The following is a 15,795-nucleotide window of genomic DNA, read 5'->3' as shown; positions in this document are numbered from 1 at the left end:
ACAGTTAGCCATTAGCTATAAATGTTCAATGACCAGCATTTAAAGTCATTAACGCATTTTGTCTAATATTAACTTCTTTGAATCATCACTGCAAAGAATGAGTTGGGATTTGTTTCATTTTACTAAAAACTGATTTCAATTTTATTTTTAAATTTTTTTTAAAAAAAAAATAACATTCTTATCCAAGAAAATTTTCAAAATAATTACTAATTTGGAAAATAAATTAATGATTTTTTTAATTCCTTAAATAAAGCAAAACAGTGGAAAAAGTTTCAAAATTGGCTCTTTTCTTTTGTTTTTCATCTGTTTTTTTCTCCTTTTTTTCCTCTCTTTGTTTATATCTTTTGGTTGTTGTGTACATCGAGCTTGAGATTTTTTTCTGTCTGATTGATTGAAATCAAACAAAAAGATGCAATTTTTAGAGTGAGAACAGGGAAAAAGCAGCAAACTTTACTCATAAAACAGATTGGTGAAACCTTTGGTGAGTTTTGGATCAAATTGTTTTCTTATTTTTCCTCATTGTGCTTCTTTTGGTTTTTCTCCTAAAGTTTTTATTTTTATCACTGTTTGCTGTGTTTTTTTTCCTGAATATGACCCATTGTTTGGGTTTTAATGTTCTTTTATATGCGGATCTGTTCTGGTTTGGAAGTCTTTCATGTTTTTGACATGAAAGATAGGCACTTTTTCAATGCTTGTTCTGGTGTTCATTGTGTAATCTATTTGTTTATTGCTGTATTTTGTGGGATTGTGCTGTCCTTTTCTTGATGATGTGTGGGATTATTAAAAAATGTAGAGTGTATAATAAACAAAGTTTTTTTTTTTATTTTTACATTGTGTTTTGTGGTAAAAAGATGTGTTTTATATTCACTTTGTGTTGTGATGGTACAATGGAATGAATGAGGATTTACAGAGCAGGTGGTGGTTAATTATGTGTTCTATGTTTGTTGTTTCTTGTATTCAAAACATTTGTGGGGTCAGTCAAAGCTTGAATTTAAAGTCATGCTTTATTCTCATGCTTTGTGTTAAAGGCATGATATTAATTGGAAAATGGAAGGCCAGGACATGTTTTTTTCTTCCAAAAAGTTTTTAATATGAAAAAGAATAAACCACTTGCATTAAATATTTCAAAAAAAATTATTTATGTTGGATATGTCTTTGGTTTTGTGGGATTTAAACTTGTAAATCATTTGTTGCTTGGAGAATAACATGAGGATATGAAATCTGTTTATGTGATTTTTTTTTCTCTATGTAACATTTTTAGAAAAGATGTACCTTGCTTACGAGATGAATGTGAATTTTGATTTTCATTTGTTGGGAAATTATGATTAAGATCAATTGTTGCTTGCTTTTATGTTGCTGCTGTGAATTATAAATGGATAATTTAATTGTTACACTTGTTTGATTTTTTTCATTTGAAAAAAATGAATAAACTATTAATTTATCAAAAACACAAAAGAAGCATGACTATCTGATTTCTTTGCTAATCCAAAATTATAATTTGTGGTGTCACAAGTTCTGTCATAGTTATTCACATGCAATGGAGGGAGGCATTGAAAAAGCAGACAAAACTGAATTTAAAGAATGCTTTAATTTGACAAGGAAACGACCATACATTCTTCGCCTTGCATTTTCTGCTGGTATTGGAGGACTGCTGTTTGGATATGATACAGGTATCATTCATCTGTACTGTTTTCAGTTTTGTTCCTTTTTCGAAAAAAATCTTCTTTTTTTTTTTTTAATTTCTGTTTCATTTTGCTCATTGAAACAAAGTGTGTAGAATATTGTTAAATACTTCCCTCATATGATTACATAAAAGACAAATTTGTTGTTGTGCTCTTGTATAGTAATTTCTAACTTATTCTGATTCACATCGAGCTAAAGCTCATTTTACCAACAGATTTTCCAGTGTGTGAAGTAATGGAAAAATTAAGGTATTGCAACTCCTTTTGATGTTTTGAGACACCTTTTTGTATTGTCATTCTAAGTACGATTGAATTAATCATCATACTTATGTATTTAATTGCGACAAAAAGCTTTCTCCAATAGAAAAATAAACTGCAAATTGCCAGAAATATTGTACCATTGAAACTTGAGCAGTGATTGTTTTGTTTATCTTCAAAAGTTAGTGAAAGTAAACTCTGTGATTTTTTAGTAAGAAGTACTAAAAATTTTGGTTATTCCTTTAGGTGTTATTTCTGGAGCACTTCTCTACATCCGAGATGATTTTAAACAAGTTGACAGAAGCACTATCCTGCAGGTAATCTATATTTAAAATAAAACTAATTGTATGAATTCATGTTGATAAGTTACCTTAAAAAAATAATAATAATAATAAGGCTTCTAAACACAAATTGAAGTTTGGTATCAATAGGAAACTATTGTTAGCATGGCTGTTGCTGGAGCTATCATCGGTGCAGGATTCGGTGGATGGATGAATGATAGATTTGGCAGGAGACCCGCCATATTAGTCGCTGACGTCTTGTTCTTCATCGGTGCTATAGTCATGGCTATTGCTCCAATTCCAGGAATTATTATTCTTGGAAGAATCTTTGTCGGTCTCGGAGTTGGCATGGCTTCCATGACGTCTCCGCTTTACATATCTGAGGCTTCTCCTGCTAAAATCAGAGGTGCTCTTGTTAGCACAAATGGGTTATTAATCACTGGAGGGCAGTTCTTATCATACCTTATCAACTTGGCATTCACCAAGGTACTTTAGCTTATATCATCATCTTATCATGTTTTTCACATCGGTGTAAAATACAATGTCGCTAATGTATGGCATAATAAGATTAAAAACAATATGATCTTGATTCGATAATTTACTGCAGGCACCTGGAACTTGGCGTTGGATGCTTGGAGTTGCCGGTCTTCCTGCACTTGTTCAGTTTATACTCATGTTGATGCTTCCCGAATCGCCTAGGTGGCTTTATAGAAAGGTTACAGACACGATATTATTTTTTCCCTCCATTTTATTTACATAAATTTAATGTCTTGTGGTTGCTTATGCCGATGACTCTGTTTTTGTTTGGGAGCAGGATCGAAAAGAGGAAGCTGTGAACATCCTTAGGAAAATATACCCTGCCGATGAAGTCGACAGGGAGGTTGAGGCCTTGCACTTGTCAATTGAAGCAGAAATTGCCGAGGAAGGTCCTGTTGGAGAAGCTGGCTTTGCTACAAAGCTCCGAAGTGCATTTGGCAGTGTTGTCGTTCGCAGAGGGCTTGCTGCTGGAATTCTGTGTCAAGTTGCTCAACAATTTGTCGGTATAAACACTGTAATGTATTACAGCCCGACAATCGTCCAACTAGCTGGGTTTGCTTCAAACAGCACAGCCTTGGCTCTTTCACTAATAACCTCCGGCCTCAATGCCGCAGGGTCTATTGTTAGTATCTTCTTTGTGGACAGAATGGGGAGGAGAAGGCTTCTCCTTATCAGTTTAGTCGGAATTGTCATATGTCTTGCCTTATTGAGCGGTGTATTCTTCGGAGCTGCAGCACATTCTCCTCCGGTCAGTGCAACAGAGTCTCGCTTTGCCGGAAACAGTACATGTCCTGATTTTCATCCAGCTTCCGGCATGAAATGGAACTGTGTGAAATGCTTGAAAGCTCCCTCTGATTGTGGTTTCTGTGCTCATGCAGGCAATAAAGTAAGTACCTTTGCATCGATTATTTCTCTTAATTCTCTTTGTATGCATTATTAACATATATTGATCGATCCATTGGCAGCTTCTTCCTGGTTCATGCTTATTGGTGAAATGACATGGTGAAGGACACATGCAAGGCAAATCATCGGGAATGGTACACTCGAGGGTGTCCGAGCAATTTCGGATGGCTGGCTCTTATCGCTCTCGCTGCATACATTATCTCATTTTCTCCGGGCATGGGTACGGTCCCCTGGATAATTAATTCAGAAATATATCCTCTAAGATTTAGAGGCATTTGCGGCGGTATGGCTGCGGTTGCAAACTGGGTTTCCAATCTTATCGTCGCGCAAACATTCCTTAGTTTAACAGAAGCTCTTGGCTCTGCGGCGACATTTCTGTTATTCTGCTGTATATCTGCTCTTGCATTCTTCCTCATCTTCTTCATTGTGCCTGAAACTAAAGGACTTCCATTTGAAGAAGTGGAGAAGATGCTTGAGAGGAAAGGATATAAGCCTTGGAAGAGTTGGAAGACTGCTCCTGCTCAAGTTCAAGGTCATTGATTTTTTTTTTTTTTAATAAGTCATTGGATTTCTTTTATAATGTCATCTATAAAATCTTGATTGACTTGCCTAAATAAAAAGCAGTTGATTTTAATCATCTCAGAATTGTTGTTTGTTTTTCCAATAGTTTATGGTCTTGATATTGCAGTAACTTTCACAAGCTGCTTGTTTGCTTATCTGTAACTCCATGTTCTCTATTTTGACTTACAGTTAATCAGTTTAAGCTTGATTAGTTATAAATTAGTTTTATTTTTTTAATAAATAAATCATTTATAGAAGAAAATTGCATTTGCTTAAAGCATAAATAATATTAAAAAAAAAAAAACCATTAACTGATGAGTGTAACAAAGTAGGGGTCAAGAAATGTCCAAGCCAATCCAACATATGGATCTCTATTGTGTGGTTCCAGACACTCCTCAACTAAAGGCTCTAAACATAACACCACAACAACAAAGCAATCCACTTCTTCTTCTTCAACTTGGAAACAGAGTCCATGTTCTTCATGGCCATGGCCATGTCCACAGCTCTCCCTTCCACTACCTTCTTAGCAGGAGATGACAGAGCTCTTCTTATCAAGCCTATCAATCCATGCATACGTGTGGCCAAGCCTTTAAGGCCATGCACCATAATGGGAAGCTCCAAACAGGGTGTCTTTTCTCCATTGGTGATCCTTGCCCGCAATGTTCTCGGCCGGAAAAGGTTCAACCTGCTCAGAGGCAAGGCCATTGCTCTCCATTCACAGGTATTCTTGCATTCCATTCTCTCTATCTCTTCATCTTTAACTTGTTCAATCAATTGTTTTCATAAGATTTTTATTTTGTTTGTATTTGTTGTTTTTAGGTGATCACTGAGTTTTGCAAGTCTATAGGAGCTGATAACAAGCAGAGGCAAGGCCTTATCAGGTTAGCCAAGAAGAATGGAGAGAGGCTTGGTTTCTTAGCATGAATGAATTGAATGTGTGTAACTATTATATGAATTCTATCTTTTGAGATCTTAGATTTTGTTAAAAAATTTGAGCACAACTCAGATTAAATTATAGTACTGCCATTTAATTATATTGAAACAGAAGTAGTACATGGATATACTTAATAGGGAATGATTGTATTGTCTTAATTATGATTTCTGCTGATCAAACTTGATTTAGAGGGAGGAATCCATGAAGGATTGCAGCATCCCATACTTCGTTAATGTCAAGCATTGTGTCTCCACATTCATGTGCATTCCATCCTTCCAATGCATGAATTATCCCTGCAACTCGCCATGCACTCATCACTCTTCTCGGCAGCCAATTCTGTTGTAACAGCAGAAAAACCGGTTTAGTTTTAAAGAAAAAGAACACTTAGTTTAGAAATTGTAATTGAGATGAATTACCTCACAAGAATGCATATTTTCGAGCGCATTAGGGACCTTCATGGCAGGGGTAGAGTAGTAAGTGCAATCCTCGCGAACTTTCTTCAAAGGAAACTGCAAGAAAGGTATGAAGATTGCGCCTTTCGGTGCCTTCTTTTGCTCTTTATGATCTATTCCTTCTCCTATCAACCAAACCTGCATGTTTCATTGATGAAACAAATACTGTAAACCAAGTGACTTTTATAAACTTAATTAATAAAGCTTGAAACTGAATAAATTTTATCACCTGAGCAGTATAATTCTTTGTCAAAGTTAAGTGTGTTCCTGTCGAATCCGAAAGTCTTGACTTCAGATAATGAAAATCAGGCTTGCATGTCACCGAAACCTATTATCAATGCGTTAGTACAAATTAGAGATTAAAACTTCAAGAATTGACAAAGTGATTAAAGTGATAATTTGTGCACCTGAATTCCTTTTTTACATAATTCTGTTGCAATTGCATAGCCAATCTTAAATAGAGTTCCTGTAATCAGTACTTGCTTTGTTCCTGATGGAATACTTTTGAGAACAAGTGCTGCTGCTAAACTACTTCCATCAATGATTTTTACATTCAATTTTGGGTGTTTCTGAAGGTACAGTTCACCATTTCCATTGAGTTCTCTGCCCTGCAGAGTTTTGAGATTAATTAATTTTACTGCAGTAAAACTTGCAGTTGTTCTTAATCAGCATTTATGATCAGATTAAAATATATATATATATATATATATATATAAAATATGTATGAGAGAGCAAACAGCATGCCTGGTTTAACAGCCCAAGACTCAAAACTTTGACTCCCTTGCAATCTGCCTCAAGAACAGCCTTCTCAATTAGATCATTAATTGCATCTTTTTCCCAAGATAATTCATACTGCATGCATTCAATAACAATTAATCAAATTAATAAACAGATTAGACATTTAAATTACAAATTGATATCTCTTACTTGGAAAGAATATCTTGGTATTGCCCATGTCTGCATGATCAGTTTTTTCAGTTTGTTTCTCTCAACAGTAAAACAAGAACCCCAAATCCATGTAAACAACATCGATACAAACGACAACGGCCAAACCAACAGCATGTACCACTTAGAATTATAAGGTTTCGAAGCGAAAGGAAGCGAAACCGAAACGAAGATGATAAATAGATTGCAAGGTTGTGTGATGCGTTAGATGAACAACATCACATTTTTCTTCTTTTCCTTTGAGTGAATTCTCATACAAACAATCACTAGACTTATCCATTGTGTTGTATATGTAGTCATAGAAAGGCATGAACAGAGAATAGTTTGTTCTGAACTGAGTGTGATGAAGAGAATGATACCTGATCAAAAGTTAAAAGTCATTAGCAACAAAACTTAGATTTTTATCATGAAAAATTAAGATTAAGGATTAACAGAAAATCAGTTAATTAATAATAAACTTACGAGGGAGTGTACATGAGATACTTGAGAGGTGGGAAGACAGTGAAGAGCCAGTTAGGAACAAGCTCAAAGTTACAATGTCCCATGTTGTTCATGAAGTCAAGGTATACCACATAGAAAAACAGACCAAGAATGGAGCTTGTTCTGGTGTAGATGGAGGCATACATTGGAATAGCAAAGAGGAAGTAGTACACTATATGTTCTGCAAATGGATGTATAACAGCTGCAAAACCAAAAGATCATCAGTAAAACTTTATATGAAAAACAAAAGAAAAAGAATTGAATTAATCAAACTATATATATATATATACAAGTTATGGGTTCAGTGACAATGGAGGCATGGTGATGAGAGTGATAGCGAGAGTAGAGGAAGTGATGGTGAAGAGCTCGGTGGAACCAATAGTAAAGGAACTCCACAGGACCAGCATGCAAGAGCATGATGATGATCCAACCGTCCATTCTCCAGATTGGAAGGTTGTTAGCACCAGGGATATACATGTGTCCCAAGTAAAACAGTAAACCATTGAAGATTATCTGGTCATCCCTGTTCATCAAACCAACCAAACAACCAACCAACAAACATGCATCTCATTAGTCATTTTCCTTCCAATATATATATATATATATATATATGTAAATTTTATGGTAGAAAGAAGAGAAGAGACCAGTTTCTCTCACGGTCAACTTGATCAAAGTCAAGGCTTCTGTCAAGGATTCTGTGCTTGCTCCTGGCGTTCTGAAAACGGGAAAGCGAAATCCAGAGCTGGTTGTGAACCATTCTGAAGAGAAGAGAAGGGAAGATGGCTAGATAGGATATGTCTACATCCCATCCTTGTTTCATGGTCTTGTAAGCTCCAGCCACCACCCATGGAGCCAACACCAAGTACTGCATGCATGCATGCATACATACATACATCAATTTATACATCAATATATATATATGTTTGAAGTTACAAGGAAGATGAAGGTTAATTTGAAGAGCAAAGAAATATATAAGTATATATACCTTGAAGTTGCCAAGGGATTGCCATGGCCAATGAGTTAAGAAGCCTGGTTTTGTAGCCATGGTTTGTTAGAGTATGGAGGGATGGGAGAGGGGGAGAAGGAGAGGGTTGATATATATAGGAAGAGGGAAAGGTAGGGAGGTTGGTAGTCTTTGTAAGGCCATTAATGATGAAGCAAGAGGGCACTGTAGATGAGGACTGTAACAAAAGTATACATATATATATATATATAATAACATCGATCAGATTCCTATATTAGAGCCTGGTTTGTAACCTGCAGAGTCTTCATGACTGTAAGTAAAATCCGGCCAACCAGATTGCATGTGATATCAATAATGCCAGTGCATGTCTACACGTGAAGGAAGCGATGAAGACAGTAATGATTTTTTTTTTTAAAAAAAAAAAATCTTATTATTATTTTTTCTATTGCTTTTATAAACGGAATTGGGTTATAATTAAGGTCACGATCTCATAGCTGTGGAATTTTTATGACTACATCAGGTATGTTTCAAAAATTTAGCACTGAAAGCTTCCATAAAACATTTTTAGTAATTGAATTGTATCATTATGGTACTATGGAATCCTACTTAAGGACCGATGGCCTGACCTCTTCAACGACTGTAAGGAACCTTGGATCACCGTTAGGCAGTTTTCCCAGAATCTTTCTCGTTCTGAGCAAATATTCCACTCAGCTACGCCAGACTTATTAACTCCACTCATAGATATCATTCCCGATTGCTCTCACGCTCAGTGTGACACTTATTCTTGGACTCTGGCAAAAGGTGGCATCTTCACAGTCAAATCTTTCTATAAATTCCTCATTGATGGTGGAACCCGCAGCTCACTGTACCCCCAGTTCTGGAAAACTCACAACCCTAGCAAAATCACTCTTTTCTGCTGGCTTGCTGGTGAGGACAAAATCCTTACCTTATCCAACCTTTTCAAGAAGGGTTGTATTTCCCACTACTCCTCTGACACCTGTGTCCTTTGTCATAATGCCTCTGAGAATCTTCAACATCTATTCATCGACTGTGCATACTCTAAGCGTATCTGGGAATTTTTTGCTCATTCCCTAGACCCTACTACTCTCCCACAGACCATTCCCCTTCTGTGGACATCCTGGATTCCTTCCCTCGCTTCTCATCTTCGAACCCTCTGGGACCTTATCTCCCGCGCAATTTTGTGGAATATTTGGCTCGAAAGGAATTCTCAGTATTTTTTTCAACCCGATCAGCTGTTCCTCGGCTTTAATATTATTTTTAAAATTGCTAATATGATTCTCTCCTGGTTTCCAATTGCAGCTGACAGGCACCAGCAAACTCTTAATGAAGCTTCCCTGAAAATCAAGCGTTCTCTTGAATTTTTCAGCCCAAGGACCCTCAAATTCTACCTGGCGAGATGCACTCACACTACTCCACGAGAATAGCGAGACCCTCCCGATCTTCTAGTCGGGGCCCTCGAGTCGCTCGAGGCATGCCTTCGCTCGATTAGATTTTTATCTTCCTTTTTGTTCTAGCTCTTGGTTTATTTTTCTCGTCCTTCCCTCACTCCGGTGAGAGTTTCCTCTTCCTTGTACTGCTTTTCTTTATTTTTTTAATAAATCGCTGATTTATCCACTCTTTATATTGTATCATTAGACTAAAAGCAATTTGCTATGTAATATATATATATATATATATATTTGAAAAAAGTGGATAAATATTAATAATGGTATAATATAATAATCATGTTTTTTTAAGAAAATGGATAAACCACCAAGATAGCAAAAGAAACAAAATTTTCATGCGGGAGGTTAAACATGAAGTTCAAAAAAATATAACAAGTATTAAAATCAACCAAAAGTCTATAGAAAAAATAGGGAGATGTGGCTTGTATCTTGATAACAAACTCGAAATTTACTCGAACAGTACATCTCCTATTGCCTTAATGTATTCCATCCAATTATTAGAACTACAATGAAATATATCATATAATTACGAGATGTGTGTGGCTTTCTAATGATGCGAATATACTTACGAACTGGGTCCATTCACACTAATGATATATATAGTTGTGTAAATAGCCATATAATTCAAGCTTGTATTTAATGGATTTACGAGATAAATATCAATAAAAGAGAGTGATCAATTAGTTCTTAGTCTTTATATTTTTGAGGTTTTGTAAATAAAACAATGATTTCATATTAACCATGATAATGATAGGAAATGGAGAGATTTGAAATTAATGTGTAAAGGTTATTTCAAAAAAGATTCATGAAATCTTTTGGTGTTGGAGTTTGTCGGTATGTACTCTCCATTTTCTTTAATTAATTATGGTTTATCCATTATTTAAAAAAAAATATGAGATTTCATTAAAAGAGAGTGATTGATTGAATTTTAGTCTTGAAATTTTTTTGAGGATTTATAAATTAAAAATGATTTCATACATATTAACCATGATTAATGAATGATAGGAAATGGAGAGATTTTGTAAGTAGCAATTATAAAAGGTTATTTCAAAAAAATTCCTCAGATAAATATTAATAAAGGAGAGTGATTGATGGTAAAGGGTGCAAGTGGGCTGCAAATCCTCGTTTTTCAGTGAGAACCCTGCCCCGACAAATGAGAATTTCTAAAATATCCTTTACAGTGAGAAGGGGAATAGAGGAGAGTTTTTTCTCTACCTAGAGAAGGAGCGGAGGCGAAAAAAATGCCCTCCCCGCCTCACTCCCCAATAGGGATCCTCATGGGTAGCGAGGAATCTCTTCGGGGATTAATTCCTTTAACAACAAAAAAATAAATCATATATTTTAATTTTTATTTATTAATTTAGTTTAAAACTTTATATTATTTGTATTAGTTAACTTCTTGTTTCATCCTACATCATACTATAGTTTATTATGAAAAATATTTTGTGAATTTTTTTATTTAATATATTATTTGTATATTTTAAGAAAAAAATTGAGAGGGATGGGGATTCCCCGCCCCAGAGATCTCAACAGAGAGAGTGAGTGGGGGAATTTTGAGACTGGGATAAATGAATGACATAAGATAATAACTAATATCCCAGTGGTATCTCATTAAATGAAAAGTAACAGAGAGATTTACAATTAGCAGAATTAATTATTAAAAATTATTTAAAAAATGATAGGAAGTAGAGAAATTTGCAATTATCGCGCGTAATTATAAAACTTTATGTCGAAAAAAAAATTCATATCATAAATGGTTCTATTTTATTTATGATCTTAAATACACAGGTTAATGATAAAATATTAAAATAAAAAAGTGCAGTCATCCCCCACTCATGAAAAATGGTTGATTTCCATTGGCCATTATCTTGTGATAAATTTGAATTTGATAAACTTAATATTATATTATATTAACATTTTCTTTTGTCCCAATACAATTAATTTATAGATGTTTATAAAGATGACACCTTGTCCATATACTTTAATTAGCTTTGAAAATTTGAGAGCTAAATCTTCGTCCCGTTTCTTTTCTAAGTGCTTAATCACTTATTCGTGCAATGTTGATTTTATATGTATATATAAATTATGATTCAATATTTAAAAGATGTATTTATTTATATAATTAATAAAATAAATCAAAATAATAATAATAATAAAAGTGAATAAACAATCAAAATGCATTAAAAGAAAAAAAGTACATATAATGATAAGAAACCTAGAGAATTGATAATATATTATTGTACATAATGTATCTCATTCATAAATAATGACTGAACAATTTAAAAAATAAAAATAAATAAAAGGAACATAAATAAAACGGAACTCAGTAAAAATATATAGAAAACTCTCAAAAAAATACCAAAAAATAGAGATCATTCATCGATAATTACTCTGTTAATTTTATATTTTAGATATCCTTAATTAAATAAATCAAATTCAAAACATTTTTTATTTAACCTTTGCTTATTCATTGAAATTTTAGAAAAATATTCAATATATATTATAGATAATGCCTAGTATTAAAGAAGAATGATAATAATTAGTTTATTTAATTTTGTATAACAATATTTTTTTTAATTAAAGTAAATAAGTCACAACTTTCAACTATTGTAAAAATGGTTTCCTCAAACATCATATATATATATATATATATAATAATATTAAATATAACATTCTTTGAGTAAAGAGGTACGGTACATTAGTTTAGCTAATTTTTGAAAACTTAGGGTACGTGCAACAACACATCATATTGTGCAATTTAATGGTGGGTGACATGAGGAGTTGGGACTATTGAATGCCTTAATAAATTTCTTGCCTACAAGAATATATATTCATATGGTACCATTTACTTATTACGGTAAATTGGTTTTATACTTCATCTTAAAGTATCTTAGACAAGTTCTATAAATAAATAAATAAATAAATAAATAAATAATAATAATAATAATAATAATAATAATAATAATAATAATAAGTTGGACAATTCTTCTAGTGATTATTATTATTATTTTTTTGTTTCTTTATTTTGTTTATTTTCTTATAGTTTCGATTTTTTAATTTTTAATAAAAGTTGGATAAGCATCAAGAAATTCAAAGCTCATATTTAAAGGCTAAGACAGCAATCCATTTTTTTTAAATGAATTAATCACAATTTAGTAAAACAAGAAGAAAGAAGCAGATGCATGAACCCAAAGCAAACCAATTCATAATTCCTTTCCTTGTGCTTGAATGGATTGATGCTAAAACGAAAAGCATCAATTGGTTGGTGCTTTGCATTTATATCCATCATATAACTTTTGTTAGAACAATTAATTATAAATAAGAGACATGGCCTTCTTTAATTCACAAAAGTAGTAGCAAGGTGGAGAAATCTCAATCAAAATGAGTGTGCATTGCAAATTGAATCATGTTAATTGAACTGTCCCATTTAATTTAAAATTGATCACACATAAAAGTGTCATTTAATACAAAATTAGTTGCCAATCAAAGTTTGTTGGAAGTTGAAAAAAAAAAAAGATTAATCACATTTCTTCTAAGCGTACACGTGGCAGACTTTCATTGTTCCATGTCACACTTGACTGAGTTATTAAGTCCCTAAGAAATCGATAAACTACGTAACCAATGCATCTTCGTATTTACCTATCTCTTAACAAACATTTTAGCGATGGTACTTGTTGCCTATTATCAAAAATAAAAAAATAAAAAATAAAACCCAAAGAGAATTGAGTAGCACCCCCAAAAAATACTCCATGGACCACCAAAAAAAAAAACTATAAAAGAGCTCCTAGATCTAGGAGCAGTAATAGTGTGCATTGTTGTGGAGCTACTTAAACCACCCTCTCTGAGATCTACAAATTCTAAAATTCTCTTGAGAGTGATATACACATAATGTAAATCATGAAAGTTATCAAAAATTAAGTAAATGCTAAATTAGTTGTGAAGTTTAATGTAACCACAAAAGGAGTTGATGATGCATTGAATGAAAGTTAGCTACTATTTTCAACTACCATTGAAAAGCTTTTGGCCTTAAGTTTGATAAGGACTTGTAAGAGTAAATAGAATGGTTACTTATTTGGCCAATTAAAGCTAAAAGGAAATGAAAGGTAGAGTGCTTTATTCCACCTACAAGGGGATATGAATGATATTTAATAGTTGTCTTTTCTTTCTTTTATGGAAAATGATTCTTATTTTAGTTTTTATCAAATTATGTGCATATATCTAAAAACAATATTAATATATAGCAATACCATTATTCCATATATCATTCCTTTCAATTATACATATTTATCAATAGTAATTGCTTATTTGGCCAATTAAAGCTAAAAGGAAATGAAAGGTGGAGATGCTTTATTCCACCCAAAAAGAAAAAGGGGCATGCATGATATTTAATAATTATCTTTTTTTCTTTCTTTTATGGAAAATTATTCTTTTTCTTAGTTTATCAACTTATGTGAATAATATCTAAAAACAATATTAATACATAGTAATAATACCATTATTATTCCAAATAAAATTCCTTTCAATTATACATATTTATCAATATACATACTTATATCTAAAATGTAACTATAAGTGAAAAAAATGTTAAATTACTTTTATTGGTAAAAAGGTATATAAATTTTAATTTATGTACTTTGGCATGTGCCACATCTAGTGATTGGCTGAATTTTTTTTTAGTAATTTAGATGATTTATCTATTTTTAAAAATAAATAAATAAATAATCCAACTCAAATGCCTTGATGATTCTGTAATCTATGATGTTATCTTTTTAAAAATAAACACAAATAAATTCCAAACTAATAGCATCTCATCAGAGAAAATAAGGTTGCATTTAACATCATTGCATTGAATGGCAATTAAATGCTGAAAATGCAAAACCTCTGATGCATCCATTTCCTTGTTATTGTCTTCATTATAGATAATTTCAACAACTATTTTCAAAAAAATCAAAAAAATCAAAAATATCATTTTAACACAATTAAGCATATAATCAACAAATAAAATTATTCAAAATACACTAATACACAGAAAAACATTATCAGCAAACCATTCAACATTCTGAGAGGAAGATGGATTTTCGTAACATAATATTTTTATTTATTTTCTTTTTTTACAATGTGGACTAGCAAGCGCATCTTGCTCTTGCCTGGTTCTTCAACCAGGCAAATCCCTGATTTTATACACTACACTGCATTGTACAACACTGTACATAAATATAAATAAACCTACACCCTATCCTAATCTTTATAAAAAAATATAATTTTTTTCACGGTACAGACAGTGAAAAAACCAGAGACTTGACTCAGTTGAAGAACCAAAGAAATCATACTTGTAGACCAACTACTTTAAGTACACACATTTTTATTATTATATCTCAACCATACATTAAAAGAAAAATCAAATTTTTAATCTCCTACATTAAAAGTCAAATACTTTAAATAATTAATAATATGAATCGGCCATCCCAAGTACACATTGTTATTATTACACCTCAAATACACATTGTTATTATTACACCTCAGCTATGCATTATGCATTAGATCAAATTTTTATTATCAAATACTTTAAACTGCTAAGCTAATGCTGCAATGCTAATATAAAACCATTTCATTATCTCCACATGATATTGTTGATAATCTTTCCTCCAATAAATACCCCATAAAAATTTGTTCATTCTAGTACTATATTTGATCTGGACATATACCAAACCTTAATGTCTAGGGTTTGGCAGTCTACCTTATGCACAGTTTGTCAGAAAAACAAAACAGTTTACTGACCAAATAATAATTAAATGTGTCACATGCTATTGGCAAGAATGAATATCATATTACTGAATCCAAAGATGCTTCAATTTTATGAGCTCATTCAGTGCTTTGTATTTATGGCACCATTAAAAATCAAAACCAAATAGGAAAAAAATTAAATAGGTAGATGGAATAGTAACAACCTTTCTCATTGTCCAAAGGATTACTGTCTTCAGGACAAATATTAAAACAGTTCAGGGATCAATGTGCAAAAATGAGTGGTCAGTTCAAGTCTTTTCAGGGCTTCAGAGATAAATACTCCAGGCTAGTCCAATTTATTTGTTTAGGTAAATATTTTGAATGAATACTGAACTTTGCTTTTTATTTTAATTATTATCAAAATAAATACTTAATTTTAATTTTATTACACTGGTTATGTAATTGGGGTTTTTCAATAAGATTTTGATGACATGGACGTCAAAATCCACATCACTAAAAACTCACCGGAAAACTCCAATTACTTTACTGATGAAATAAAATCAAAATTTAGTGCTCATTTTAATACATTTTAATACAAATTAAAAATT

At 32.5% G+C, this 15,795-nt stretch overlaps 3 protein-coding genes across 3 annotated transcripts; 2 read left to right on the top strand and 1 right to left on the bottom strand.

Moving 5' to 3' along the window:
* Positions 1-1,537: 1,537 nt before the first annotated feature.
* Positions 1,538-4,298, top strand: LOC120273899 (inositol transporter 4-like). Its single transcript, XM_039280640.1, is given in 7 exon segments — positions 1,538-1,670; positions 2,187-2,257; positions 2,372-2,707; positions 2,829-2,936; positions 3,036-3,644; positions 3,724-3,752; positions 3,754-4,298. Coding segments are annotated over 7 exon segments (1,734 nt in total). The 3' UTR covers positions 4,202-4,298.
* A 350-nt stretch (positions 4,299-4,648) lies between these two features.
* On the top strand, positions 4,649-5,314 carry LOC120273974 (protein PROTON GRADIENT REGULATION 5, chloroplastic-like). The gene is made up of 2 exons (XM_039280722.1): positions 4,649-4,943; positions 5,042-5,314. Exons 1-2 carry the CDS (start codon positions 4,695-4,697, stop codon positions 5,144-5,146), a joined length of 354 nt encoding a protein of 117 aa, XP_039136656.1. The 5' UTR covers positions 4,649-4,694; the 3' UTR covers positions 5,147-5,314.
* Positions 5,230-8,168, bottom strand: LOC120273973 (very-long-chain aldehyde decarbonylase GL1-4-like). Its single transcript, XM_039280721.1, is given in 11 exon segments — positions 5,230-5,492; positions 5,573-5,746; positions 5,838-5,936; positions 6,016-6,216; positions 6,353-6,460; positions 6,536-6,703; positions 6,705-6,912; positions 7,016-7,235; positions 7,324-7,556; positions 7,678-7,898; positions 8,019-8,168. Coding segments are annotated over 11 exon segments (1,854 nt in total). The 5' UTR covers positions 8,079-8,168; the 3' UTR covers positions 5,230-5,330.
* Positions 8,169-15,795: the final 7,627 nt, after the last annotated feature.

Source organism: Dioscorea cayenensis, chromosome 12, assembly GCF_009730915.1.
Source record: "Dioscorea cayenensis subsp. rotundata cultivar TDr96_F1 chromosome 12, TDr96_F1_v2_PseudoChromosome.rev07_lg8_w22 25.fasta, whole genome shotgun sequence".
Lineage (NCBI taxonomy): Eukaryota > Viridiplantae > Streptophyta > Magnoliopsida > Dioscoreales > Dioscoreaceae > Dioscorea > Dioscorea cayenensis.
The sequence above is the reverse complement of the archived record's forward strand: the minus strand, read 5'-3'. Positions and strand labels throughout refer to the sequence as shown.

Coding starts and splice junctions, on each gene's coding strand:
- LOC120273974 (XM_039280722.1), top strand. CDS start 4,695: ATGTTCTTCATGGCCATGGCCATGTCCACAGCTCTCCCTTCCACTACC. Junction 4,944..5,041: donor CCATTGCTCTCCATTCACAG/GTATTCTTGCAT, acceptor TGTTGTTTTTAG/GTGATCACTGAGTTTTGCAA.